We start from the raw sequence: 27,478 nt of genomic DNA on the forward strand, positions 1-27,478 counted from the left end.
GTTTAGCCATACTGTTAGAATGGCTAAAACCCACCAGTCTTGCAATGCCCACTGTTCAGTGAGGAGGACAATGGAAAAGCTCATCATTGTTGGTGGAAAGAAGGTTGATCCAGTCACCTCGGCAGGCAGTGTGGCAGTTTCGAAGAAAGGTAACACAGTTTTACCCTTTTCATACTATTTGTGAAGTTATCTTGGAAGAACTCTGGAGTGGGTTACCATTTTCCACAAAGAAGGCTGAGCACCAAAGAATTGATGCTTTCAAACTGTGCTGCTGGAGAAGACTCTTGAGAGTGTCTTGGACAGCAGGGATATCAAACCAGTCAATCCTAAAGGAAATCAACCCTGGTATTCATTGGAAGGAATGATGCTGAAGCTCTGCTACTTTAGCCACCTGATGTGAAGAGCTGACTCATTGGAAAAGATCCAGATCCTGAGAAAGATTGAGGCCAGAAGGAGAAGGGGTTGGCAGAGAATGAGGTGGTTAGATAGCATCACCAACTCAATGGACCTGAGTTTGAGCAAACTCCAGGAGGTAGCTGGAGAAGGCAATGGCAACCCTCTCCAATACTCTTGCCTGGAAAATCCCATGGATGGAGGAGCCTGGTGGGATTCAGTCCATGGGGTCGCTAGGAGTCAGACACAACTGAGTGACTTCAATTTCAGTTTTTACTTTCATGCATTGGAGAAGGAATTGGTAACCCACTCCTGTGTTTTTGCCTGTAGAATCCCAGGGATGGGGGAGCCTGCTGGGCTGCTGTCTATGGGGTCGGACAGAGTCGGACACGACTGAAGTGATTTAGCAGTAGCAGTGGAGGACAAGCGGCCCTGTGTGCTGCAGTTCACAGAGCCGACTTAGCAACTGAGCAATATCAGCAGGTTTCTCCTGAGATCGGCAAGCATGCTTCTAGTGCCTCTGAGTGAACCGAAACACGTCCACACGGGACTGCACACGAACGGCTGGAGCAGCCTCATCCATGACTGCTGGAACTGGAGGCAAGCAGGGTGTCCTTTCCCAGAGGAAGAGTGGGCCGCCCGTGGTCCACACGTGCATGGGAAGAATAGAAGAACAAGCTATGGAACCCTGAAGGGTCATCTAGGAATCTTTTCTTTTTAGTGGATGGAAACGTCACATGTCATGAAACTAACCATTTGACACCGAACAGTTGAGCAGCCACCTCCTCGCTCTGGGTCCTGAGGGCTCCCATCAGCCCTAAGGGAAACCCTGCCCTCTTACTCAGTGGCTTTCTGCTCCTCACTGGTCATGTTAGTGACTCGGGAAGCCTTGCTGTCCTACAATGTGGAGAAGCTGTTCCATTTGTGAGCTCAGATGTGTGAGCACCAGGTGACGTGCGCGGCAAAGACCCCGCCCGTCAGTGCAGGAGACGCAGGAGGGGAGGCTCCACGGGGCCTCGGCTGCAGTCAAGACTGTCAGGAGAAATAGGGTCCCTGGGTCAGGAAGATGCCCCGCCTGAGGAAATGGCAACCCACTCCAGTGTTCTTGCCTGAAAAATCCCATGGACAGAGAAGCCTGGCGGGCTACAGTCCAGGGCATCTGAAAGGTTAGCTACAACTGAACACGCATGGAGTCTCATTTTTTCTGTGTTTTATGTTTTGTCTTAGGTTTTGTAGTTTTCAGTGCACATGTCTCTCCTCTGCTTGGTTAAATTTATTGCTAGGCATTTAATTCTTTTAGATGCAGTTTTAAATGGAATACTTTCTTAATTTCCTTTCTGGACTGTCCATGGCTGGTGTGAATGAACCTTAAATGCATATGGCGAAGTGAAAGAAAGCAGTCTTAAAGGCCTACATATTGTGTGACTTCATTTATAGGCTGTTCTGGAAAGACGAATACTATAGTTAGGACAGAGCTTCCCAAGTGGTGCAGTGGTAAAGAATCTGCTTGCTAATGTAGGAGACACAAGAGACGTGGGAAACACGGGTTCAATCCCTGGGTGGGGAAGATCCTCTGAGGGAGGAAATGGCAACCCCCTCCAGTACTCTTGCCTGGAAAAGTCCCACGGACACAGAAGCCTGGTGGGCTGCAGTCCATGGGGTCTGAATGAGTCAGACTCAACTGAACACCCATACACACACACACAGGACAAACCTGTCAATGGATCTAGGATTCTTCCATATTCCTGATTTTCCCACCTCTTCAGCCCCATCTGTTGAGGGAGGGGCGGGGTTGCACTTGGAAAACTTCTGGGTGCCATAAATTTGCCACCAATTTTTAGACATAAGACCAATAGCATGATCCATGGGGGGAAAACTGATAAATTGGAGAGCATCACAATGAAAAACACTTGTTTTCTGAACTCACTGTTAAGGGAATCTAATGGCAAGCCACAGGCTGGAAAGATACACTTATAAATAGCATATTTGGTAAGATCTTTGTGCTGTGAATGCACATGGACACTCATAACTGAACAGCAGAAGGTAAGCGACCCAGTGAAAAATGGGTGAAGTCTGAACTTGCCTCCAAAGATGGACAGCTGACACGTGAGCACTTGGAAAGACCTTCCACATCACAAGCCATCAGGGACTGCATGCTTAAAGGATTGTGAGGTACCACTGCACAGTTATAATGGATGGAACCCAGATCCCAACATACCAGGTCCTGGACATGACATAGAGCAAAAGGTGTTTTTGTTCACTCCTGGGCGAGGCTGCAAAAGGCTCAACCACCTGCAGACGACTTAACACATCTGCATGGAGATGAAGCTGGACTTCACGTGGGATGGAGCCATGGCTCTGAGGCAAAGACTCAGGTCCACACAGAGACCTCAAAGTGGCTCATGTCTGTAGAGTGCACTGATGCTTCCCCCCCAGTGCTGATATTTTGCTTACAGAATCTTTTCTGTATGGAACACACTCCTGACACAGTGCTTATTGTATGGAACACACTCTCTAACAGAACGAGTAATGTATGGAACACAGTCCTCTAACAGAGTATGTATTGTACACAACACACTCCTCTGACAGGGTGTTTATGTATGGAACACACTCCTCTGAGAGAGTATCTATTGTATGGAAAACATTCCTATAAAAGTGAACAGACTCCTCTGACATTGAAATCACTCCTCTGACAGGGAACACACTCTAAAAATGAACATATTCTTCTAACAGTGAACACAATCCTGTAACAGCAAACACACTCCATAGATAGGGAACACACTCCTGTACAAGTGAACACACTCCTCTGATGGAACACAGTCCTCTGAGAGTGAACACCCAACTCCTTTGATGATGAACACAAATTCTGACAGTGAACACACTCCTGTAACAGTGAACACATGCTTGTACCCACTTTTCTCAGGACCCCAACCCAATCATCCCTGTCATCATCAGCCCCAGCACAGCTGCCCTGCCCCTCAGGGTTTCTGACACCCTCAGGATGTGGGTTTTCACACTGTGTGTCTCACACAGTAATAAACAGCCGTGTCCTCAGACCTCAGACTGCTCAGCTTCATGTAGGTGATGCTGGTGGACGTGTCTTCAACCAACATGACTCTGCCCTGGAACTTCTGTGCATACTTTGTTCCGCCATCTTTGCTGTCAATCTGTCCATCCGTTCAAGCCCTTGTTGAGGGGCCTATTGCACCCAGTGCATGTAGTCGGTGAAGGTGTATCCAGAAGCCTTGCAGGACACCTTCACTGATGCCCCAGGTTTCCTCAGCTCAGCCCCAACTGCACCAGCTGCACCTGGGAGTGCACACCTGTGGACAGGGGACAGAAGTGCATGAACCCCCTTGACTGGACCCTGTCCCTTCCTTCACCACAGCACCGGGATGACCCTGACCTGGAGCCAAGGCCACCAGGAGGAGGACTGTCTGGCTCCAGTCCCTGGTGAGGGCTGTGCTCCCAGGACTACTGTGCAGAGCCGGTGTTGCTCTGGGTGATGTTCTCAGGGCTCAGAATATCCGTATTTAACCTAGGACACCTCAGGTCACCTGCATGTTCTGAGGCTGAAAACTTCACACTCAATACATGGGCGATATTAGGAAGGAGTAGTCTTATGACCCATGATCACGCTCAGTGGGTGTGTGTCCTGCCAGGTCCTTGACCCCTGTGTACACAGAGCCCTTCCACTGAGGGACCCACCCCAGAGGACACCGTCCCCATCGTGAACCAGCCTTTAGTGCCAGAGACATCTTCACCTCTAATCAGTGTGTTTCACCAAAGTCAGCAACCACTGGGTATTCACACAAACACACACACCTGTCACTCACACACATACACACATGACACACACACAGTGTCACACAGACATACAGAAACACACACACACCTGTCACACACACACCTGCCACACACACACACCTGTCATATACACACACACCTGTCACACAGAGACATGCACACTCACACCTGTCACATGCACATACACAGAAACAGAAGCACACACACACCTGTCACACACGCACCTGCACACACACATGTTAAACACACACATACACACCTGTCACACACACACACACACATTTCACACACACACCCCTGTCTCTCACACACACACAATCTGTCACACAAACACACACATGTCACACAGAGATATGCATACTCATCCTGTCACACACAAACACAAGCACACACATCTGTCACACACACACCTGTCTCACACAGACACACCTGTTGCACACACACACACCTATCACACACACATACTTGTCACACACACACCTGTCACACAGAGACATGCACTCACACACATACAGACACAAACACACTCAAACACAAGCACATACATGTACACATTCACACAGACACACATATTCACACACACTTTAACACTCACACTGCTGCTGCTGCTAAGTTGCTTCAGTTGTGTCTGACTCTGTGTGACTCCATAGAAGGCAGCCTATCAGGCTCTGGTGTCCCTGGGATTCTCCAGGCACAAACACTGGAGTGGGTTGCCATTTACTTCTTCAATGTATGAAAGTGAAAAGTGAAAGTGAAGTAGCTCAGTCATATCTGACTCTTCGTGACCCCATGGACTGCAGCCTATAGTCTCCTCTGTCCATAGGATTTTCCAAGCAAGAGTACTGGACTGGGCTGCCATTGCCTTCTCTGTTACACTCACACATACACACTCAAACCCAATCACACACATTCACATACTCAGATGCACACATACACACCCTCATACTTACATACACACACTCACATGCACACACATACACACACTCACTCATACAAACACATACACAAACATGCACACACATATGCACCCACACACTCACATGCACACTTACACACACTCATACACACACTCACAGACATATATACCTGTAATTCTCATGGCCTCATTGAGCTGTGTATTCCCAACAGGCCCCAAAGTTAAACATCACCAGTCCTTGTCCTGCTAGTTATTGTTTTCAGTGAAAAGAGAAGACTCCATCTCTGAGACTCCTGGACCCCTCCCCACATGCTCCTGTGCAGCAGCCCTGTACTGGGGTCCTGGGCACCCCCTGCCTGGGCTTACAGGGCAGTCCTAGCAGTGTTTCTGGTCTGGTATTAAATGGCTCTGTTCCATCTTCAGAGTATTCTTCTAGAGACAGCATTTTCTTTTAATCTTCTCTAGAAATAGCCTCAATAAGGCACGCACTCTGTAGAGAGACCCCAAGGAAGGAGTTTGTGAGAACACCTGGACGTCGCTGCCCTGGGGCTGCAGGTGCACTGATGCAGTTGACACTCACAGTGAGTTCAGAGGCTCTCGAGGACGTGGGGTCCCTTCACCTCCTGGAGCCCCCCGTGGGCTCACATCATGTCACAGGATAGCTGCACGCAGAAGCATGGGGCTCGATGCCCACTCCACCTACCGTTTACTCCTGGGCTCACCTGTTCCTGCAGCACCTGGATCCTGCAGGGGCCCCATAAGAAGGTCCAGATGAGCCCCCTTGTTGAAAACCAGTGCAGTCGCCCCAGACAACTCACAGCACAAACACCTGAGGGGCTCCTAGTGCCCACACCTGTGAGAGGAGACACCTGAGACACTGGAGGAAGACGAGGCAGAGCCCTTGTCAGCTGACTCTGGTGGGGCTGCCCTGAGGGCGTGCTCACCCAGGGAATGGGGCAGTGAGCATGCTCAGTCACCTCAGTCGTGTCTGACCCTTTGAGACCCCACGGACTGTAGCCCACCAGACTCCTCTGTCCATGGGATTCTCTGGGCAGGAACACTGGAGTGGGTTGCCACAACAGCACCCTGCAGAGAAGCTAGGTCAGCCATGTGTGTGTCCCCTGGCAGGACATCTCTTCAGCAGGACAGCCTCAGGGTGCATCCATCCTCAGACTCCATCCTGCTTCTCACTGTCCCTCCTGACCCCCTGCCCAAGGACATCAGGACCTGGCGTCAGTGGGGAAACAGACCCACTGCTGAGTCAGCCATGTCTCCTCCAGCAGGACCCTGTGACAAGCCTGCATACCCCCTGTTCTGAGTCTCTGATGGAACTTTCATAAATATTCTTGAGCATGTCAGATACCCAAGAGCAGGAGAGGGATACTGGCCATGTCGATCAGGCAGGAGAGAGCAGGTCTGAGGCCAGCAGTGAGGTGCTCTGAGCCTGTCTCCAGCTGTGGGTACCAGAGCCACAGCGCCCTGCCCTCTGGATGTTGCCTGGCTGTGGTCTCTGCACACTTGTTCCCCTCCTCAAAGAGGCTGCACATCATAGCTCTGCATGGTCCCTGGGTGTCACATGTGGGTAGGGGTTTCCTGCAGTTTTGAGGTTGAACACCCACGACTCAGTGGAGCTGGGTCTGGGCTGTGAGCATCGCCAGGGTCTCCAGTATCGGCCCATCCATGTTCTACTCCCTCCTGGGCTGCAGTGTACTGGTCCAGTTCCCTCTCTTCGCCGTGAGATCTGCCCCCTCTGTAGGTCTGCAGTAGACAAGAATTTCTGTTCACCTCCTTGGAGAAGCTGGGGGAAGAGCTGTTCCATGAGGATCTACCTGATGAACCTCCTGGGTAGGTGTTAACATTTCTCAGTGTTGGCCTTCCCCTCGTCTGACAGGTGTCCTGAAGGGATAAATATGAACACTCATCTTGAAGACCTGGATGTTTCTGGAGTTATATCCCACAAACCATGGAGTGTGGGCCCAGGATCTCTCATCCTCACAGTGGTTGTTGCTGGTCCTGCAGGAATTGGTAGTAATTACCCTGAAGGTGCTCCTCCTGAATCTTTGCATCCATGGGCAGATCTCACCTGGACTGTGGATTGCCCACCTCTCTGGTTTTGTGCTGGGGGATTCCCCTGCAATGTTAGGACTGTGTTAGGTCCAGGGAAAGTTTTGGTGTTGAGAATTTCCTTGCTTTAATGATGGAAATGACAGTTCCACACACACTACCTCTTGATGCAGGAACCAGCAGATACCAGCTGAGGTTGTCCTTGACCTGGGAGTCGAAGAAGGAACCGAATGTCACTAAGAGTCAGAGGAGCCTGGACAGACTTGACCATCATAGAGAGACAGGGATGAAGGACACAGCAGGGCACTTATTTTAGGCTCAGATTCCGAAGCTCTTCCAAGAGGCTGGAATTCAGAAAGCACCACGGCGAGGAGATTGTTACGTCCTTGGGGACCCAATTGTAGTCAGAAGTCAGGACAAAGCACCTCTCGGGGATTCCAGGTTCCTGAGGTAATTTCAGAGAAGCCGTCCCCCTTCTCCAAGCCCCTTTCCATGTCCCCGTGTGACCAGGGAATGCAGTCATCACGTCTGTCCATGAGGGGGGTTGCCAGGAGCCACCGTGGGAGATCCCACCCATGACAAGGGTCATGCGGAGAAGACCTGACAGGCCAAGGCGGATCAGGACTCGAGGGATTCCTTGGACCTCCTTGAGCATCTACCCCGAAACCAAAGTCTGTCTGTCTACTGTTTACTATATTATGCCTTTCAACTCTCTTCTGATATTAGCCGGAGAAGGCAATGGCACCCCACTCCAGTACTCTTGCCTGGAAAATCCCATGGATGGAGGAGCCTGGTAGGCTGCAGTCCATGGGGTCGCTGAGGGCCGGACACGACTGAGCGACTTCATGTTTACTTTCACTTTCATGCATTGGAGAAGGAAATGGCAACCCACTCCAGTGTTCTTGCTTGAGAATCCCAGGGACGGGGGAGCCTGATGGGCTGGCATATATGGGGTCGCACAGAGTCAGACACGACTGAAACAACTCAGCAGCAACAGCATCCCTGACCACCTTTCTCTGGAGAAAATCAACTTAGGGCTCTAAGTTGATAAGTCTCCTGGGCATGAAAGGAATATTCTATTCTAACCCCTTTGTTGGCATTCTAGCTTGCTTGACAGGTTTTTCCATACTCTTACAACTAACGCACATGATTGTTCACAACTTCCCAACCATGAAAGGCATAGGAAGACTAAGCATTCTAAAAGTCCTAATGAGCATAGAGTCCTTTAAGGGGTGAAAAATCATTAGAATAGTACTGGTAAAGGGCTTCATTATTGGGCCAATGCTTGCTGCCAAGTTCCTATATCCCTTATCCATTGTGCACCTGGGAGTGCATTAGTTAATGTAGTTGGAATGTAAGAAAAACAAGTAGTAGCCTTGGTATTAACCACATCAGACCTTTGAGCTAGTAAGTTCTTTCTTTCTTGTGACCCACTGCACCTTTGCTCCTTGAGAATGTAACTCTGTTTAGTACTTTCTGAGGCTGACACAGATTAGAAATATAAAGAAAAAACACTTCAAGGGAAAACAGGTTTTCTGGTTGATCAACCTTTATCAAAAAAGGGTCATAAAATGCCAACAGGCTTCCAGGCCAGAAGATAATGTACATAACATAAGACCCTTATTTATGGAAAAGCATACAGAAAAAAATCCTGGTTTCGATAAGGGCAAAACTGCTGGAGTGTTTAGGCTGACTCTGCATTCCCTTGCATCTTTCATTTTCCTCTATGTACAAGTTAGGGTGTAAAAGCTCCTTTTGAAAATAAAGTTACGGGCCTTGCTCAACGAAGCTTGGCCTCCCCGTGTCATTCATTTGGGGACAACGTCCATCCTGAGGGTACCCTTGGATCCTGCTGGGGCTGGACCCCAGCATGGGGTCCCCTGGGGGAGGGGCTGACATGTGGGTGTGCCATGTGGAAGGTTGTTCATTCTCTCCAGGTACACGAGCTGCTGACTTCCCAAATCTGGGACCACCCACATCTGGGCTCCTTGTTTCATTGGCTTGTGATTTTTCTTATTGTTTAGGCTTCCCTGATAGATCGGTTCAAGCTTCCCTGATAGCATGCTCCTTGGAAGAAAAGCTATGACCATCCTAGACAGTGCATTAAAAAGCAGAGACTTTATTTTGCTGGCCAAATTCCACCTAGTAAAGCTATGGATTTTCCAGTGGTCATGTATGGATATGAGAGTTGGACCATAAAGAAAGCTGAGCGCTGAAGTATTGATGCTTTTGAACTGTGGTGTTGGAGAAGACTGTTGAGAGCCCCTTGGACTGCAAGGAGATCAAACCAGTCTATCCTAAAGGAGATCAGTCCTGAATATTCATTGGAAGGACCGATGCTGCAGCTGAAGCTCCAATACATTGGGCACTTGATTTGAAGAACTGACTCAATGGAAAAGACCCTGATTCTGGGAAAGATTGAAGACAGGAGGAAAAGGGGAAGACAGAGGATGAGATGGTTGGATGGCCTCACCGACTGGATGGTCATAAGCTTGAGCAAGTTCTGGCAGTTGGAGATGGACAGGGACCTGAAATGCTGCAGTCCATGGGGTTGTGAAGAGTCAGTCATTACCGAGTGACTGAACTGATAGCTCAGTGGTAAAGAATCATCCTGCAATATAGGATTCGATTCCTGGGACTGGAAGATCTGCTGGAGAAGGGATAGGCTACCCACTCCAGTATACTTGGGCTTCCCTTGTGGCTCAGCTGGTGAAGAATCTGCCTGCAGTTTGGGAGACCTGGGTTTGATCCCTGGTTTGGGAAGATCCCCTGGAGAAGGGAAATGCTACTCACTCCGGTATTCTTCCTTGGAGAATTCCATGGACTGTATAGTCCGTGGGGTTGCAAAGAGTTGGATACAACTGAGCAACTTTCACTTTCTCACTGTTTACTCTGTTCACTTTGTCTTTGTGTGATTTCTGCTGAACGAGACTCACGTAATTATCAAAGGATGGCGCTAGTGCTAAGGAACCCACCTACCAATAAGCAGATGTAAGAGACACAGGTTTGATCCCTGGGTCTGGAAGATGCCCTGGAGGAGGGCATGGCAACCTGCTCCAATATTATTTCCTGGAAAATTTCATGGACAGAGGAGCCTAATGGGCTGCAGTCCATTGGGTCATAAAGGGTCTGCATGACTGAAGCGACTAGCATGCATGCATTAGTACAAAAGTGATTTAAAATCACTAAGTTCCATGAACTAAAGGTAGTGTTTGTTCCATCAGACAGTCATGAGACATGGCTGAACAACAAAACTCTGATGCTGGGAGGTCTTGGGGACAGGAGGAGAAGGGGACGACAGAGGATGAGATGGCTGGATGGCATCACCGACTCGATGGACATGAGTTTGAGTAATCTCTGGGAGTTGGTGATGAACATGGAGGTGGGGCAGGCTGTGATTCATGAGGTCGCAAAGAGTCGGACGGGACGGAGTGTCTGTACTGAATCACATTGTTAGGATACAATTGTTTGCATTGCTTCCTTTTATCTTCATTTCTATTTCATCTCTCATTTATCTGTCTACCAAATGCAGAACTAGCCACCTACAATACACCCCTTAGGATACAGCCTAACTGGTGTCCAGACATTTTCAAGTGTCCTCTTGGGGAAAAACTCACTCCAGTTGTCTATGACATCAATTACCAACTTCAAATACTACCCACTATTCAAATGAAAGACACAGAATCTAACAGAGCTGGGGAGAATTTCAGCCTGAGAGGATTTGGAAATCCATCTGAAAATGGAAAGCAGACTCGAAGTGAAGTAGAAAAATTAATGATTAAAAAGTTGACAGCAAGTAACAGAAGGTAGTGACCCAATATGTCCCCTGAGGAAATATTTCTGAACAGCCTGTCCTAAGACAGATGGGGAAAGACAGACCAGCCTGACTCCATGAAATCACATCCCAGGTTCAGAAACAGGAAAGCTCTCTGGGATGGCAGTGGAAGGAGCTTGAAGGGGAGGGAATGTTCCAGTGGAAAGACCCCAGCTTCTGAGAGAAAACCCCATCATGACATTTTCTGTCCTGCCGAAAAAAGTGTCCTCTTGTTTCCTGATGAACGTGGGTATCCCCTATGCTTGGAGCAGCCCTGAAGGCAGGGTTATGTGGGTTGGGTCTGACTTCTCCCTGGACCTCCTGGGACAGCAACACAGGGTTGTGTCCTAGGTCCTCATGGAGCTAGATGGACATGTCTCTGTGGATGGACAGTGGTTTCTGGAGAGACATGCTCTATGCTGCGCTATTCCCGGGACCAAAGCACCCGTCACTGCAGCTCTGACTCTTAAGACTGAGGGCTCCAGTCCCAGCAGTCAGCACTCTGTGTGATGCAGAATCCACAGACAGACCAGGTGAGGAGAGGGCCTCCAATAGTCCTGGTTCGACTCCCGCCCCAGCACCTGGGACAGGGCACCTGGGAAGGAGAAAGCATGAGACCTCTTCACAGAGGTCACTACATCACTTCACCTTCCTCAGACCCAGGGGATGCTCACAGCTCAGAGATGCCAGCAGGACGGGGAAGGACCAGAGAGATCATCTTCCTTTGGATTAAAGCTGACTTTCAGAGGACTAGGTCAATGAAGATAAGAATGCTGAATCCCAAGGTGACAAGGACGCCTTGACCACATTTTGCTCTGGCTTACTAAAATTTGTTTCTCAACGAGGTCTTGACCTGTGGGTTTCTGTGTCCATCCTTTCCTAGTTTTATCAACACACCTAAGTCAAATTAGTGAGCATGCTTACCCTTGACCTCTGATCATTCTCAATGTTGGAGTCATTTCATTAAACCTGCTGTCTCCCAGGTGTTTCTGATCTCCATGATGTCTATTGACCAAGAATCCTTGGGGGACAGTCTAGCCAGGACCCCCTGAACTTGAAGTCTCCTCATGGTCATCTTCCATCCAGTCAATCTCCTTCTTGTCCATAAATCTCCATTTTACCATCAGTATTTGGAACTCAACCAAGTTTCCATGGCTACCACAAATAACAAAGATTGAGATCTGAATCCCATCTTAAAAAATAATATTTATATTTGAGACATCAATGTCAAGCTCACATGCCCAGAAATACCATTCTTGCCTGAATGAACCTTTCTGAGAGAGATATTTTCTATTTAAAGCTGGCTTGCAGCAATGGATGCTTAGAGACACTAGCCTGTGCGTGAGGACTACACACGGGGTCATTTTAAAGATGGAAACTGTCAACTAAGGAGCACAAAATGTGAAAATATTTCAGTAGACGAACACGAAGGAGACTGATTTACATGATTGGATGAAACATGAGGGAATGGACTTGACTGCCCTCAAGTAGAAATATGTGTGTGTTGGATGATTTAAAGGCAGTCCACATTGTAAATGTCCATTAATGACCGTGAAATGATGGTATATGTTTTATGATGCTAATAATAGCTGAAAGTAGGTGAACTTGCAAATGCAGAATCTGAATAATGAGGATGTCTATATATGCAGTATTGGGGCTCTCTGTGCTAGCACCTATAACACTGGACACTGCAGAATTCTACCTGTTTTCGCAGTTTCAGTGAAAGAAGGAGAGTGAGTCTCTTCCTTCCACATGTACAAAAACAACAAAAATTGTAGCGACTGAAAATCTCCTGTGTCTTCTCAGAACATTCATAGATTTCAAGATTCAGACTCACCAGGAAAATGGTGATGGGCCTCAGGGGTATGCTGAGATCCTTTGAGGAGAAGAAAAGTAAACCAAAAAGTTATGCTTAATTCTTGAGTATTAAATGTGTATATATAAAATCCATCCTACTTCAACAGGAAATTAAAACTGCAAAAACATGCATATTCCCACAGTATGCCGAGGATGACATAAAGCACAGCAGTGAGACGTTAGGACACAGAGGAGGGTCTCTGGTGGCGTCCTGGGAAGGAAGAGGCAAGCACAGGCTCTCCCGAGCATCCCCTCCAAGCCCAGGGCACTTGCTCCTGGGCTCAGCCCTGTGCTCAGTGTGTCCCACAAGCCCCCTGGTGGTCATGGAGCCCCTGGAGAGTGGCCTGTGTCTGGGCTGACACTGCCGTCCCCTCACTGTGTCTCTTGCACAATAATACACAGCTGTGTCCACAGTGGTCACAGAGCTCAGCTGCAGGGAGGACTGGTTCTTAGACGTGCCCCTGGAGATGGAGGTGTGGCTCTTGATGGAGGGGCTGTGGTAAGTGTCACCATTATAGTATGTGCTTCCCATCCACGCTAGCCCCTTCCCTGGGGCCTGGTGGAGCCAGCTCCCACCATAACCACGTGATGGAGCAACCAGAGACAGCACATGTGAGGGAGACGATCTAAGGGCTTCACCAGTTCTGGGTCCGACTCCTGCATTTTCACCTGGGACAGGACACTCGGGGACAAGAAGATTCAAACCCAGTCAGTCACCTGCTGTCACAATTACCCCCACAGATGCATGCCTGATGCCTGACCTTCCCTTGGGGAGCTGTCACCAGGCAGAGAAGACCCCAAAGCCTCATCTTCTACACAACAGCTCTGCCTTCACTGAGACTTCCATCCTGCGTGAGCAGAGAAGGGTGAGCTCCCACAGCCCAGGGGTGGATTTTACCCTGGAGGTTGAAGAGGAATTTGCATTCAGGAATTCTTTTCCTGTGAATACAGACAGGCTGTGGTCACACTCACCCTGGTCATCTCAGGATCCCCATGTGTGCCTTCTGAATTTACATGGTTGGCAAGCAAGGGTGGTAAAGCAGTATGTCTATCAGATGGCTTGGAACCAGATCCCAGGGCAGGTCCCCCTTTCTGAGCCCAGAGTCTCCGTCCTGACAGCTCCCACCTCCTGCCCCTTGCCCATCTCAGCTCAGTCCCTCATCCTCTCAGTCCTTGGGTCTTTCCTCAGGGCTGAGCCCAGCACAGCTCCTGCTTCCTTTCCCTGTGCCAGTGATGGTCATTGTGATGGGAGAGTGGACAGATGGTGGTGGGCTCCACGTTGACCCCATGGACAAATCCACCTGAGGACCTCTGCATTTCCCCTTATGAATGATCCAGACATAAGCTCAGAATGGGGTGTGGACTTCAGAGATGTTTAGGCAAGATGGTATCACCCGGATTGATCTCAAGGGAATGTGTGTGTGTTGAGTGACTCAATGAACTGGCCAAACTGTCAATGTCTATATAAGGACACAAAGTGACAGTATTTATGTTAAGATGCTAACAAAAGCTAGCATGTGGGTGAATTTGCAGTACAGAATCTGTGAATGATGAGAATCATTGCATATGCAGCACTGGGGAACTCTGACACTGGAGCCTTTGACGCTGCATGCTCCAGATTCTAACAATGCAGTTTAACAGAAAGAAAGAGTTTGGGTCTCTTCCTTCCTCATGTACAAAAACAGAACAAAGATTAAAATGTTTTAATATCTCTTGTTTTATTCAGGATAGTTACCAGTTTGAAATTAACATGAGAGTCAAGTGTTTTACTGAGTTCCTTAGACAGAAGAAAAATGAAGGAGAAAAAAATGTAGCTGTTGAGTATTATGTGTGTGTGTGTGTTTGCATAAAGCTACCCTTGCTTCAAGGAAAAATTAAATGTATAAACATACACAGTTGTCTGAGAGTGACATAAACCACAACAATAAAATACCAGGACACAGAAGAGGGTTTATGGTGCAGCACCTGGGCAGGAGGAGGAAAGAGAAGCTCTGAGGAGAATCACCCCAGGAAGACCACCGCCCAACGCCTCTTCTGCACCTGCTCTGGGGCTCAGCTTTGTACTGAGTCCTGAGCGCCCCCTGGTGGTCACGGGCCCCTATGCAGGGAGGTTTTGGGGCTCACACTGACTTCCCCTCACTGTGTCTCTTGCACAGTAGTACACGGCCGTGTCCTCAGTTGTCACTCTGCTCAGTGATAGAGAGACTTGGCTCATGGAGGTGTCCCTGGTGATGCTGAGCCGGGATTTCAGGGCTGGGTTATAGCCTGTGCTTCCACCACTATATATGACACCAACCCACTCTAGCGCCTTCCCTGGAGCCTGGCGGACCCAGTTTACAGCATAGCTGGTCAATGAGAATCCAAAGACCGTGCATGTGAGGGAGAGGGTCTGTTATGGCTTCACCAGGCTGGGGACCGACTCCTGCTGCTGCACCTGGGACAGGACCCCTGTGGAGAGAGAGAAGCACAGTGACCCATGGGCTCAGATGCAGCTTCCCCACGTGCCCATGTCTGATCCAGAGACACTCACCTCTGGGGGCTGACAGCACAAAGAGGAGGGTCCACAGTGGGTTCATCTTCGAGCAGATGAGAGTCACCACTCCCGAAAGTCTCTTCAAGCCTGAGGAGGAGCCTGAATTTAAGTGAGCTGGTGCTCTGTCTCTACCCTGTGACCTGAGTGGATATTTGCATATGGGGGGGGGGACCTCCATATAAAAAGCAGAAAGCAGTGAATAGAGGTCCTGTCTATGGGGCTCCCGATGTGAGGGGGTGCTCTCTGTGGCCTCAGAGAACTCAGCCCCTCCTGGGGTCCCCTCCCTAGACCAGGAAGACTGTTGAGGAATGAAATGATGAAGGAGGGCTGGTCAGGAAAAAAATGCTTTCAGGGAACAATGGCAGATTTGGGGAAGAGACTTTAATCTCAAGAACGTGTTTGCCTTTACTCAAAAAATGCCCACCACACATTCAGGTACCAGCCGTTTGTTAGACACAAACTGTTGTTTTTTTTTTGTTTTTGTTTTTTCCTTTCTGATTAGCTGATGTTTACTTATCCCATATGCAAACATCAGAGAAAAATATACATGTAATAATCACATTGAATTCAAATGGAGTTGAGTACAATTAAATGTTTATCAGAATTCCCAAAGCATTTATATTTCCCTTTGCTTTCTTGACTGTTTTTTCATCTTTAACAGCTTAAATAACCTCAAGAATCACTCTAGAGGAGGTTTGTTCATAGTAATTAAAGACAGTATTACTTTTGTGGACAAAGTAGACATTTCTGCTGAGATGCTCGTCTTCCCAGCACGGCTGACCTTGCCCAGTGGCCTGTCCTGCATTTTGCTGTGCACAACTGAGTGTCTGCAGGAACTCGTGAACCTCAGCATCTCCTCCCTGAGGGTGGGCACTGAGGGCCCAAGGCTGCTGAGGACTGAGGACACACAGCTCCTGGGAGCTCCTCGGTGCCCCGACATGCTGCAGCTGTCCTGATCACTGTGTGCAGGCTCCCTCCTCCTCCCGGTGCTTATTTCTTCCTCTCTGCGTCCCTGCCAGTGAGATGGGAGCTCAGGGAGTGTAGTTCCCACCACAGTGGTGAGAGGACACGCGTGGTTCTTGGGGGTAAACCTTCACAGTGAACGGCGTGCAGAGTGTGAGGGCGGCAGGGTCAGAGGAAAGCCCCTCCTCAGGAAGCAGGTTCCCTTGAAAACCCCACTGAGAGCAGCTTTCCCGAGTCCTGGGTCTCTGTGTCCTGGACTGAGCCTGAGGTCCTCTGAGTCAGCAGTGCTGGAGGGCAGAGCACAGCTCCCCCATCTCCCTGTGGCCCTGAGGCTGTGGCCTCAGCACCTGCATTTCCGTCTTGAGGATATAGATTGGGGGATGACAGTCACATCATGACAGTCGTGTGTGGACTTTACAGAGGGTCTGCCAGGGGTGGGGAGTGCTGTCATCAGTGGTGTTATCTCTCCTGGAGCCAGAAAAGAGCAGTGTGTGTCCCCATCTCTGACTGACACCCTGTCCACATGACCCTGAGATTCAACACTGCAGCTTCCGGGCAGGTCAGCTCTCCCTCAGCCCAGGGCTCTCACCTGTGTATCAACTGATGTGGAAACTGCTGTCTATGAAAAGCCCTCTCCTCCATTCTGTTTCATGAAAAGAGTCCTTTTATAGATGGAGATATAATTACAGAATTATAGAAGGAAATATATGGAAGGAAAATTATAGAAGGAAATAGCATTTACCACATACTTCTAGATTTTCAATAATAGTAGTAGGGTAAATTAAGTAAGGAAGAACCTACCTGTGTGTGGATAGTAAGACACTCAGCTAAAGCAGGATGAGTAAGAATCAGAGCACACATCTGCACCCTCTGGTCTGGACCTGAAAAGTGAGCAGACGCTGTGGGGTGGGGAAGGGGAGGAGTGCCATCCAACACCTGGAAGCAGCTGAGCCTGTTAGTTACCAGGTGCAATCAGTGACAACCTTCAAGCACATGCCCCAGCATCTGACCTGGCCTTGATGAGCTGGAGGACTGGAGGCGACCATACCAATTGCTGTTCGTGCAGAAGGAAATGTAACCAGTCTCCAGGTTTCAGGACCAAACAGGGCCGGTGAAGGCCCCTCTGTGCACAGGTGTGTTGTGTCAGGACAAGCGTCTGTGGGCTCAGTGAGTCACATGAAGACGTGACCTCACTCCTCAGTTATTTAAATGTGATACATTTTTAAATGATCTTATTTCATTTAATACAGTTCAGTTTGGGAAATTGTTTATAATTAAAATTAAACATGTCAAAATACTAGTACACATTTTTGCACAAGAGCTCAGACAAAGAATCAATACGACATTGATAAAGGTGCTCAGTCATGTCTGACTCTCTCAGACCCTATGGACTGCGACGCGCCAAGCTCCTCTGTCCTCCAGTATCTCCTGGAGTTTGCTCAAATTCCTGTCCTTTGAGTCAGTGGTGCCATCCAACCATCTCATCGTCTGTCACCCCCTTCTCCTCCAATCTTTCCCAGCATCAGGGTCATTTCCAATGGATCAGCTCTTCGTAGCAGGTGGCCAAAGTATTGGAGCTTCAGCAGATGGAGGGCCCTATTTGCATGAGCTGCTGGTATATAAGAAGTCATGTCATTGAATGGCAGCAGAAAGGACAGAGTTCCAGAGAACAAGCCAGTGTCTTAGATTTGTGATGTTGATAGTATTTGGGAAATACAGTTTTTTTTTTCCAGAGCCATAACACTCAGGTCATTTTTCTCATGCACGCAATCCTGTGATGCAGGTGGCCTTGTAACCCTCATATTGGAGAGAAAAACTACACCCAGGACTGCAGAGGGTTTCTGGAGCAACCAAGGATAAACACTGGGTGACCGTCAGATCCAGTGTCCACATGTGTGCCCTGGGCCTGGCTGCCCGCTGAACCACTTCAGGACAGAGACGCCTGGGGAGGTTTGAGAGCCCCTTCTGTAACCTGGGCATGAGAACTTTGTTCTCTTCCTGTATTGACATAAAATACATGGAGACAGTAGGGCCCATTACAAGTAATTTCAAGAGTCTAACATTTCATTATTTTTCTTTCACCCCTTAAATTCCAAGTCATCCACCTTTGCACTTCTAACAGCTTTGATGTGGTACTTGATACAATAAACCACATACACTCTGATAAATACTGACGTAGACATCACCATTATCAAGAGAGAACAAATCAGTTCCTGTCATTATTTTCAGGAGCGTCTGGTTTTCCTCTCTCCTGTCCCTTCTCTTCTTCGTCCCTGTCCCCATGTAATCTTGATCTTTTCTTCAGGATTACTTGAAGATTACTTCAGATTACTTTTCATTTTCTAGAATTTACAAAATAGGGTCATATTGTATGTATTTTTCTTGGAACATCTTATCTCACTGAGCATGACTACTTGTGAATACCACCTTCCTGCTGTGTCTACCAGGAATCACGGGAATTAATGACAGGTGGGGTTTCCAAGCATCATTATGGCCGTGTTGTTGCATTCATTAAGCTGATCTTTGAAATGGGAATTGTTTCCAGCTTCTGGGCATCACAAGAAGGAGGCTATCCTCTTGGAGATATAGAGAGCGAGGAGCTGGAAAATGTTTCTCTTTTTAATCTGTTTTTACCAAAAAAGCCTCAAAATGGACAACTTACACAGTATCAAAATCTCATCAAATTTTGTTACTGTGCAGTCACTCAGTTGTGTGCGACTCTTTGAGACCCCCATGGATGGCAGCACGCCAGGCTTCCCTGTCCTTCACCATCTCCCAGAGCTTGCTCAAACACATGTCCATTCAGTTGGTGATGCCAGCCAGCCTTCTCATCCCCTGTCATCCCCTTCTCCTCCTGCCCTCAAGCTTTCCCAGCATCGGAGTTTTTTTCTAATGAGTCAGCTCTTTGCATCAGGTGGCCAAAGCATTGGAGCTTCAGTTTCAGCATCAGTACTTCCAATGAATATTCAGGACTGATTTCCTTTGAGATTGATTTGTTTTATCTCCTTGCAGTCCTAGGGACTCTCATGAGTCTCCCCAACACCATAGTTCAAAAGCACCAATTCTTCAGTGCTCAGCCTTCTTTATGACCCAACTCCCACATCCATACATGGCTACTGGCAAACCATAGCTTTGACTATATGGACCCTTGTTGGCAAAGTACTGTCTCTGCTTTTTAATATGCTGTCTAGGGTGGTCATAGGTCTTCTTCCAAGGAGCAAGCATCTTTTAATTTCATGGCTGCAGTCACCATCTGCAGTGATTTTGGAGCCTGGGAGGCGGTTGCTGGGAGTGTGTTAGGCGTGCTGTGAGACTGCCAGGGAGCCGGGGCCTCATGTCTGGGATAGAGGGCGGTGGGGGAGCCAGGTGATACAGAAGTTTTGCAAACTACCTTTTGGAAGGTAGTTTGTATGTCAAAAGGGTATTGCTAATTAAAGAAAGCCAGATAACCCAAGTTCAGGAATTTAGTGCTTTTCTGTGTGTGGGAAGATGCAAGCGTCTGGGCTCCCTGAGAACATTCATTTCATAACACCTCAGCTGTCTGGGCCAGTGTCCTGCATTTTCACATCCTGAGTTTCCTCAGGGCTCACTGAGGGGAGTGGCTGCAGCCCACGGGCTGCTGGACGGGAGGTATTGTTCACCTCCCTGGGCACCCTCAGGGCTCAGGAATTCACCTTTGGGGGGCTGGCATCCCGGATGACTGTGGCATCCTTGTTTACTGATATGGCAGGAAGTGCTCCATTTTTCAAAGGTAAGAAGAAAAAGGGAGATTATATTCAAGCCAAACTGAGGATTCTAGCCCCAGAAGGGAAGTGGATTCTCAGAAGTCACTCTGCCTACCAGGAGTCAAAGGCATAGTCATGCACATTTTTGAGACAAAGCATCGTCCATCGGAAAGACGTGAGGGTATTTTACAGAAAGGTCACCAAGGGTGTCCAGCCAGGTAAGTCGTACAAAGTGGGCAGAGGTTCGCCGAGACCCCTCCAGAGCTGGGAGAGAGTGCTGATCTTTAGGAAGTTACGCGGCCGGTGTCGGAAGAGAGGAAACTTGTCCTTTCCCTTGGGGCAGGCCCTCTGACATCTGAGGAGCACAGGCTGAGCTGTGCCACAGAACCACAGGTGCCAGGAAGGCCCAGCACGGGGAGGGTGCACACTACACTGAGGGCCTGTCCTTCCTTAGATACAAAAGCCATCTCATCAGTTTTCAGGGTCACTTCAGGTGTGGAGGGGAGAGGGGTGTCCCCTTGGCGTCCACATGGGCTTGCAGTGGCTTCATAGAGTGAGTCTTTGCTTCGCATGTGGGGAGATCACTGGGTGAGCTGTACAGAGTTCTGAGTGTCTGGTTCGAGTCTGTGCAGTGAACTGGACAGAATTTGGCTTCCTAGAGTTTCATCTGGACTTCCCTGGTGGCTCACTGGTAAAGAAGTCTCCTGCCAATGCAGGAGATGCTGGTTTGATCCTGGGTCAGGAAGCTCCCCTGGAGAAGGAAATGGCAAGAGACTCCATTATTCTTGCCTGGGAAAGCCCATGGCCAGTGGAACCTGGCAGGCAATACAGTCATGGGGTTGTGAAGAGTTGGACACAACTTAGTGTCTAAACCACAACAAACAAGAGTAAGAGTTTCATTGATGACATCTGGCTGTTTGCTGACATGTCATCCAGCCCGAGCTTCTCCTTTTGAAGGCATCAGGGCAGGATCCCCACACACGGCCATGGGGCATTGGGGCAGGATTCCTACACGCGGGCATGACCAGTTTTGCAGATGTCCGAAAGCTTGCCCCAGATCCACCAGGGCCTGGATTAGCCTGTGCAGATGATTACAACTCGGTAACCTCAGGGCTTTCTTGAGGATTCGCATTCTAATTAGATTCCTACTTCTTTCTCAGTCAGTTTTGTGGCTAGAAAAGGAACATTCTGGCTGCCGGCATTGACTTTGTTGGCATGCTCTGCTAACCCTTGTGCTCTGGACCTGCTCGGTCCTCCCAGCCTGCAGTGTGTCCAGGGCAGAGGAACAGAGCCTGCAGGGGGAGCAGGTGGTGCGGGGCAGGGAGAGCCCCTGAGGTGGGGCAGAGACAGGGAACACTGCTGCAAACACGGCTGGATGGCTGGGCTGTCTGCAGGCACTGCCCGCTGGGGCGGTGGCCTCCAGCTTGAGGGTGAGTTGTGTCCTGCCCGAGGGGCAGGGCCGCTGGGGTGAATCCCACGGCTAGGCTTTGGTTCCACAGGCATGGCCATGCTGGGGGTGGGCGCACAGTCTCCGGAGCTGCGGGTGGGGCAGGTGTGTCAGCTGCTGCAGGTGGAGGGAGGGGCTCAGGCTGCAGGAACAGAGTGGCAGGAGCTGGCGAAGACCCTGGCAGACTGAGTGCTTGGTGTGGCCTGGGCAGCATGCCCGGTGCCCACATGTCACTCGCTGGGTCCTCACCATGAATCCCCAGGGGACCCGTGGGAACTGTGATGATTAATTACTCCACAGGCTTGGCACGGGCCGCAAAGGACCCAGCACACCGTCTCCTGCCAGCTGCTGGTGGGGCCAGATCTCCATGCAAGAACGGAGGCTGTGATGAGAAGACGGCGCTGGGGGTGGGTGGGCAGGTTTGGTTCTGGCGTGGAGAAGGGCTCTGGCTTCTGGGGAGGATGGCACAGAGGCATGGAGTCCAGGGCAGGTCTGCAGTGAGCTCAGGCTGAGTGGACGATGCGCACTGTGCTAGGTCTGGATGGAGGACTCACCAGGCCCTGCATTCTGGGGCTGATATTGCGCCTTTGAGGACAACAGGAGCTCCTGGCCACTGCTCCGGGCTTCCCGTGGGCACCTGCACGGGGCTCCAGGCACAGGGCACGTCTCCCCTCATCCCCTCCAGGTCACCTCTGGAGCCCCAGGTGGCCGCGGGGTCCCTGGAGCCGAGCGCCCCTGGCATGTGCCCTCGTGGGGCTGCAGCTGTGCTGGGCAGCTGTGGCTGCTTGCTGAGGCCCTCACCAGTGTCCAGGCCTCCCAGCTAGGCCTGGGCTGGGTGTTGCGGCCTGTCCTGGGGGCTCCATGCAGGTGGGTTTTCCTTCTGAGGCTGCTAGCAGCCCCCGGCCCACAGGGACTGCAGTGCTGTCCCCTGTAGGGGGGCCAGCTGGCGTCTATGAGCAAGGACAGCTGAGAGCAGGAGGCGGTGCTGAGGCAGGAAGGCGTGGCTCTGGGGAGTGGTGGGAGGCCTCAGTTCAGTCAGTTCACGTGCTCAGTCGTGTCCGACTCTGCCACCCCATGGACTGCAGCACGCCAGGCTTCCCTGTCCATCACCATCTCCTGGAGCTTGCTCAAACTCATGTCCATCGAGTCAGTGATGCCATCCAACCATCTCATCCTCTGTCATCCTGATCCTCCTGCCTTCGATCTTTCCCAGCATCAGGGTCTTTTCCAAGGAGTCAGTTCTTCACATCAGGTGGTCAAAGTATTGGAGCTTCAGCTTGGGCATCCGTCCTTCCAATGAATATTCAGGACTGATTTCTTTTAGGATGGACTGGTAAGATATCCTTGCTGTCCAAGAGACTCTCCAGAGTCTTCTCCAACAGGGAGGCACTGAGGCAGGGCCGGTCAGGAAGGTGTGGCTCTGAGGGGTGGTGGGAGGCCTAGGGAGCATCTCCTCCCGGGTGGGCCCAACCTTCCGCCGACGAGCTCCTCCCAGCCCATCCAGGGTTCCTGGAGCTCACTCACCAGTCACCGTCATCAGCCCCACTCTTTGATACCTGCTGCTTGGTCCAGGTTTCCTTGGTTCTTCCCCAGAGACAGGGGAAGGTATCTTCTATTTTAGACTCTATTTCTGCTTTCAGTTTCAGAATCGACTAATACCAGATGCGTGCTTTCCCCCTGGGCTGCTTCAGGTCAAGAAACATGGCGAGACTGCCTCTGCGTCCTCTCCCTCCTCCCAAAGCCCTGGATGGACCCGGAGCCACTGACTGTGCTCAGTGGGCCTTTGCAATGGCTAACCCACAGCAGCCCGCTTTTCCCAGCTTCTTCTCTGACATGGGGGAAGAACCGCTGGAAGGAGAAGAACCTTGTCTCTCAAGGGCTTGGGGGAAGAGAGGCCTTTCACCATGGGGTGCTGTGTCTGGTCCACTTGCTTCCTCAGGTACGGGAGGGAGCAGGTGGGCCAAAGGAGGCTTTGTTAAGGTCGTGACTGGGTGCCCCAGTGTTGAAAGCACCTAAACCCAGGCTCTCTGCCAGCCCTGACCAGGAGAAGGGGCAAGAGTCCTGCCCCTGGACAGGGTAGGGGGAAACTCTTCTGCCTGCACTGGACTCTGCAGGCAGGGGTCGGTGGGAGGGAGGAGGACCCTGGTAGGTTGGGAGGGTCTTAAACAAGAGTGCTGGCAGTGCGTCTCCCAAGCAGAACCGGTGGTCCCTGGGCTCCCGCGTACTGGAGTCATTGTGGGGCCGGGAGACTGTTTCCAGAACCTTCCATCTCTGAGTTTTAGAACCCAGTTTGAGTTTGAGGACTTTAAAGCCTTTACCCAAAAATTGTGGAAAAAGAGGAGAGCCCACCTAGATTCTAGTGCTGGGTCTGCAGAGCCTGGAGGCCATGAGCACCAGGCTGGCCTCCCAGGGGGTGTCCTCATGGGGGTCAGACACACCCAGCACTTGAGTACACTCACTCTTGCACACACGCGCATGATGTTCACCTCAGAAAAATCCAGAGGTCACCCAAGGGTGAGAAATGGCTGTCTGGGTCTCTGCTCTGTCCTGAGGCTGGACCTGGAAGGCTCCCACCATGCCCAGCTGCCAGAGGACAGTGGGGCTGCCACATGTGGCAGACCACCCCATTAGCCCCCAGCCCTGCGTGAGTAGTCCTCGACTGGGAGTAGTCCTTGACTACCCTGAATCCAGTTTGGGTTTAGCAAAAGAGAAGGTACCTAGGAGATGAGGAAAACTTCAGTGTTCCAGAGCACGGATTTGTAGAAACCCCCAATAAAGTTGCCCCTAAAGGGGTTGTTAACACCAGGACCAGCAACTCTGGGTCAAGACCCAGTTGCTGACTCAGGTCTCTCCTGACCAGTCTCAGGCTCAGTTTGGGCTCTTAGGAATACAAGATATTAGAGGACACCTATGTATGCTTTTCAAGATTTATTTCAGAGTTCTGATCAGCGGCCTATCGAAGAGAACTGGTGTGAGAATGCTGATCCTCCTGATATCTGACCCCACCCCTGTCTGCTGCAGACTTCAGCTTTACTGTCTATCACTGATTCCTTCTCAGAAGTTCCTCCTACCTCCCCTGCAGTTGTGCAGGGGTCAGGAGGCTGGTTTACACAGGATGCACTGTCTCTTCCTTAATTTTGCTGGTATGGATAGTTTTTACATTTGTGGCCACCCCAAAGAGGACAGCAGCTATAAGGGCATACAGGCGACCGAACACCAGTCTCGCATAGACTAAAATTGTTTCGTCATATGGTACCGATCGAAACAGTCTTGGAGGGGGTCCGCTGTCTTCACTCCCTCCATCACCCGTGTTTTGGCAAAACGGAGGTGCCCAGCCCAGGTGGCAATGGCAGTTGTCTTCACTGTTGCAAACTCCTCTGGAGTTGCATTTCTGAGGGAAACACGTATACTCCATTTGACTAACAGAACCGTTGCAGAAGGTGTTTAAACAGTACGTTCCAGGAGCACAGAGGGCACCGTTTTTCACTTGGCCATAATCAACTGCTCCTTGCCCACGGTGTAGGTCCAGCCCAAAACACAAGGCTTCTAACGTATGTGTTTGATGAAATCCAACGTGTTCCTGCAGCGGAGGCAGGAAACTGACATTGGTGCACTGCAGCCTTCCACAAAGCTGATCCCGCTGTGAACAAGCTATAAAGCGGACAGACCAAGATGTTCTTCTACAGAATCCAAATCGGTAAGCTTTTCTGTTTAAACTATAGCATTGATCCGGAGCATTCAAAGCCCCTCGACCAAAGATTTCTCTGCAGTGCACACTGCGGTCAGTGCAGCTTCCTTTAAAGCAGTACCCTTCTTCACCACACGGCGTTCCATCTTGCATAAAAACATCTCTAGGGCAGGTCTTGCTTATCCCACGGCAGTACTCAGGAAGGTCACACATACTCCGGATGGGTCTGCAGAGCGTCCCGGGCTTGGAGAATGTGCAGTTTGTGCAGCATGTGTCTGCATCACAAATACTTGCCTCAGTGAAAGAACAGAGGTTGTCACAGCATGGGTTGCTGTAGCAGTCCTTGAAGGAGCCGCAGTCGCATTGCTCCTCATTTTCCACTTCTTTGTTTCCACAACGTTCGTGTGTCATCGATCTATTGTAATATACCGGCTCAAGGTGGAACATACAAGAGCTTATATCACGGCCAACTATATGTTGTAAATGCCCATAGGAGCAGTTACTGAAAGCATCTGTCAGAGACTGGTAGCCATTCATAATGCAGGTGGTCCTTCTCTGGCAAACACAGTCTGGGTAGTCATAATACAGACCAATACTTCTGCCAATTAGAAAGCACACATAGAGAGCCACCGTTAGGGTATTTTTCCCCGATGTAGCAATTGGCACCAAACTACCTGAAAGGCAGAAACTATACAGGCCTGGAACATAGACACCATCAGGCGGTTCAGCTGTGCTAAAGACTACAGCTGTATGTGGTTTAAAAGCAGGATATAAGGTTCTTGAATAGAACTGGAAGTATGCACTCTGTGGTCTGAGAGACGCAGTGCTGACTGGGTCCCTAACATCGTAAACATGCATGATGCTAATATAAAACCTCGTCTCAAGACCACGATACACTGCATCAATGATATTGCCCACATCCACCATGTACTGAACAGTTTTTGACACATTGTTTATGGTTCTGTAAAATGCATTAGTAGACTGACATAATCCTTTCATAAGTGCTTCATGAAACATATATAGCTTACTAGACATCCTGGGGGCTGCGGTGATGTTTGCTGGAGAGAGCAGAGGGTCCCTTTCCTCATCATACCCTGGTCTGTGCATCCGTCCCATTATGCTGGCATCTGCCACCATCTGAGAAAGAGTGTGCTCAAACTTTTGAGAATGCTTGAGGGGGCTGATTTCGTAGGTGAGGTCATCCAACTTCATATAACCCTGGAGACCCCCAGAGCACGTGTTCATGGTGACTGTGGAGAAAGGGATCTCCTCCAGGTAGCCAAAATAGTAGCAGTCTTCAGGGACAAAGGGGTGGTCCGTCTGCAGGACTCCTTGGTCATCCTGAGTCATCATCAGGTATCCAGGCCAAAGGAGCCTCTTGCGCCGCATGTGGATTACGTGCCTCTGTCCCCCAAAACGCAGGCTGTAGGAGAGCCAGCCCAACACCTGGGCGCCCTTGCCTTGGTGCAGCTCCTTCCTGGGAATGACCACCTCCGTGGAGATGTAGCGCCATGAGGGACGGTCCGGAGAGCACTGGACAGGGGCCAGCACTGCACAGAGCCCGAGCAGCCAGAGGGCTGCCCTCAGGGAGACCCAGCCCTCTGCCGGCATGGGGGCGCTGCTCAGGGATGTCTGCCAGTGAAGACAGAGAAGGCGAGGCCCCGCAGAGAAGCCAGGTCTGAGCCGCGTGTTGAGGCCACTGCCGTCAGAGGAGATACTGATAGAGAACAAAGGGTGCCGGGGCTGCCAGCGTCCAGCCCTGGGCGGGTCATCTGCAGAGACTGAGTCACAGTCACAGGGCGAGGCCCTGGGCAAGCCTGGTCATCAGTTCAGGGGGGCTGACCAGGGGCAGGGGGGAGGCTGTGTCCACGAGGGTGGCATGGGAGGGGCAGGGGAAGGGAGCAGAGGCCTGTCTCCACTCCATACGTCCAGCCCTTCTTCCAGCGGTCTGCACGCCCAATGTACACCTGCAACACGGCTCACGGCCCCCCGCTCTGCAGCCTGGAGCTGCCAGGCCCCCTCCTGACAAGGCCTCTTTTCCTCTCTGCGAGCACCACTTCCTTTTACTTTGGCGATTGGAACCAGACACTGCTCACGTCACTTAACATTTGTAGGTGTTGAAAATGTTTTAAAAGTTCATAATTGCATGTGTCTCATTCCGATTAGCAAGTAGGTCACTTCCAAACCACGTGTTCCTCTTGGTTTTCGCTTGGGAGCTTCGTTTAGGCCCCCTGAGGAGCAGGCTCCCCACTCTCCTCTGGGATGCTCTCT

At 50.3% G+C, this 27,478-nt stretch overlaps 1 protein-coding gene, 1 pseudogene and 1 gene segment (V, D, J or C); all 3 read right to left on the reverse strand.

Moving 5' to 3' along the window:
• Positions 1-1,995: 1,995 nt before the first annotated feature.
• LOC129633980 (immunoglobulin heavy variable 1-46-like) lies at positions 1,996-6,663 on the reverse strand (annotated as a pseudogene).
• Positions 6,664-14,949: 8,286 nt separating this feature from the next.
• LOC129633981 (immunoglobulin heavy variable 4-59-like) lies at positions 14,950-15,427 on the reverse strand. The segment is given in 2 exon segments: positions 14,950-15,299; positions 15,382-15,427. Coding segments are annotated over 2 exon segments (396 nt in total).
• A 9,198-nt stretch (positions 15,428-24,625) lies between these two features.
• Positions 24,626-26,818, reverse strand: LOC129633982 (disintegrin and metalloproteinase domain-containing protein 20-like). The gene has a single exon (XM_055555919.1). It carries the CDS (start codon positions 26,816-26,818, stop codon positions 24,626-24,628), a length of 2,193 nt encoding a protein of 730 aa, XP_055411894.1.
• Between the last annotated feature and the right edge of the window lie 660 nt (positions 26,819-27,478).

Source organism: Bubalus kerabau, chromosome 19, assembly GCF_029407905.1.
Source record: "Bubalus kerabau isolate K-KA32 ecotype Philippines breed swamp buffalo chromosome 19, PCC_UOA_SB_1v2, whole genome shotgun sequence".
NCBI lineage: Eukaryota > Metazoa > Chordata > Mammalia > Artiodactyla > Bovidae > Bubalus > Bubalus kerabau.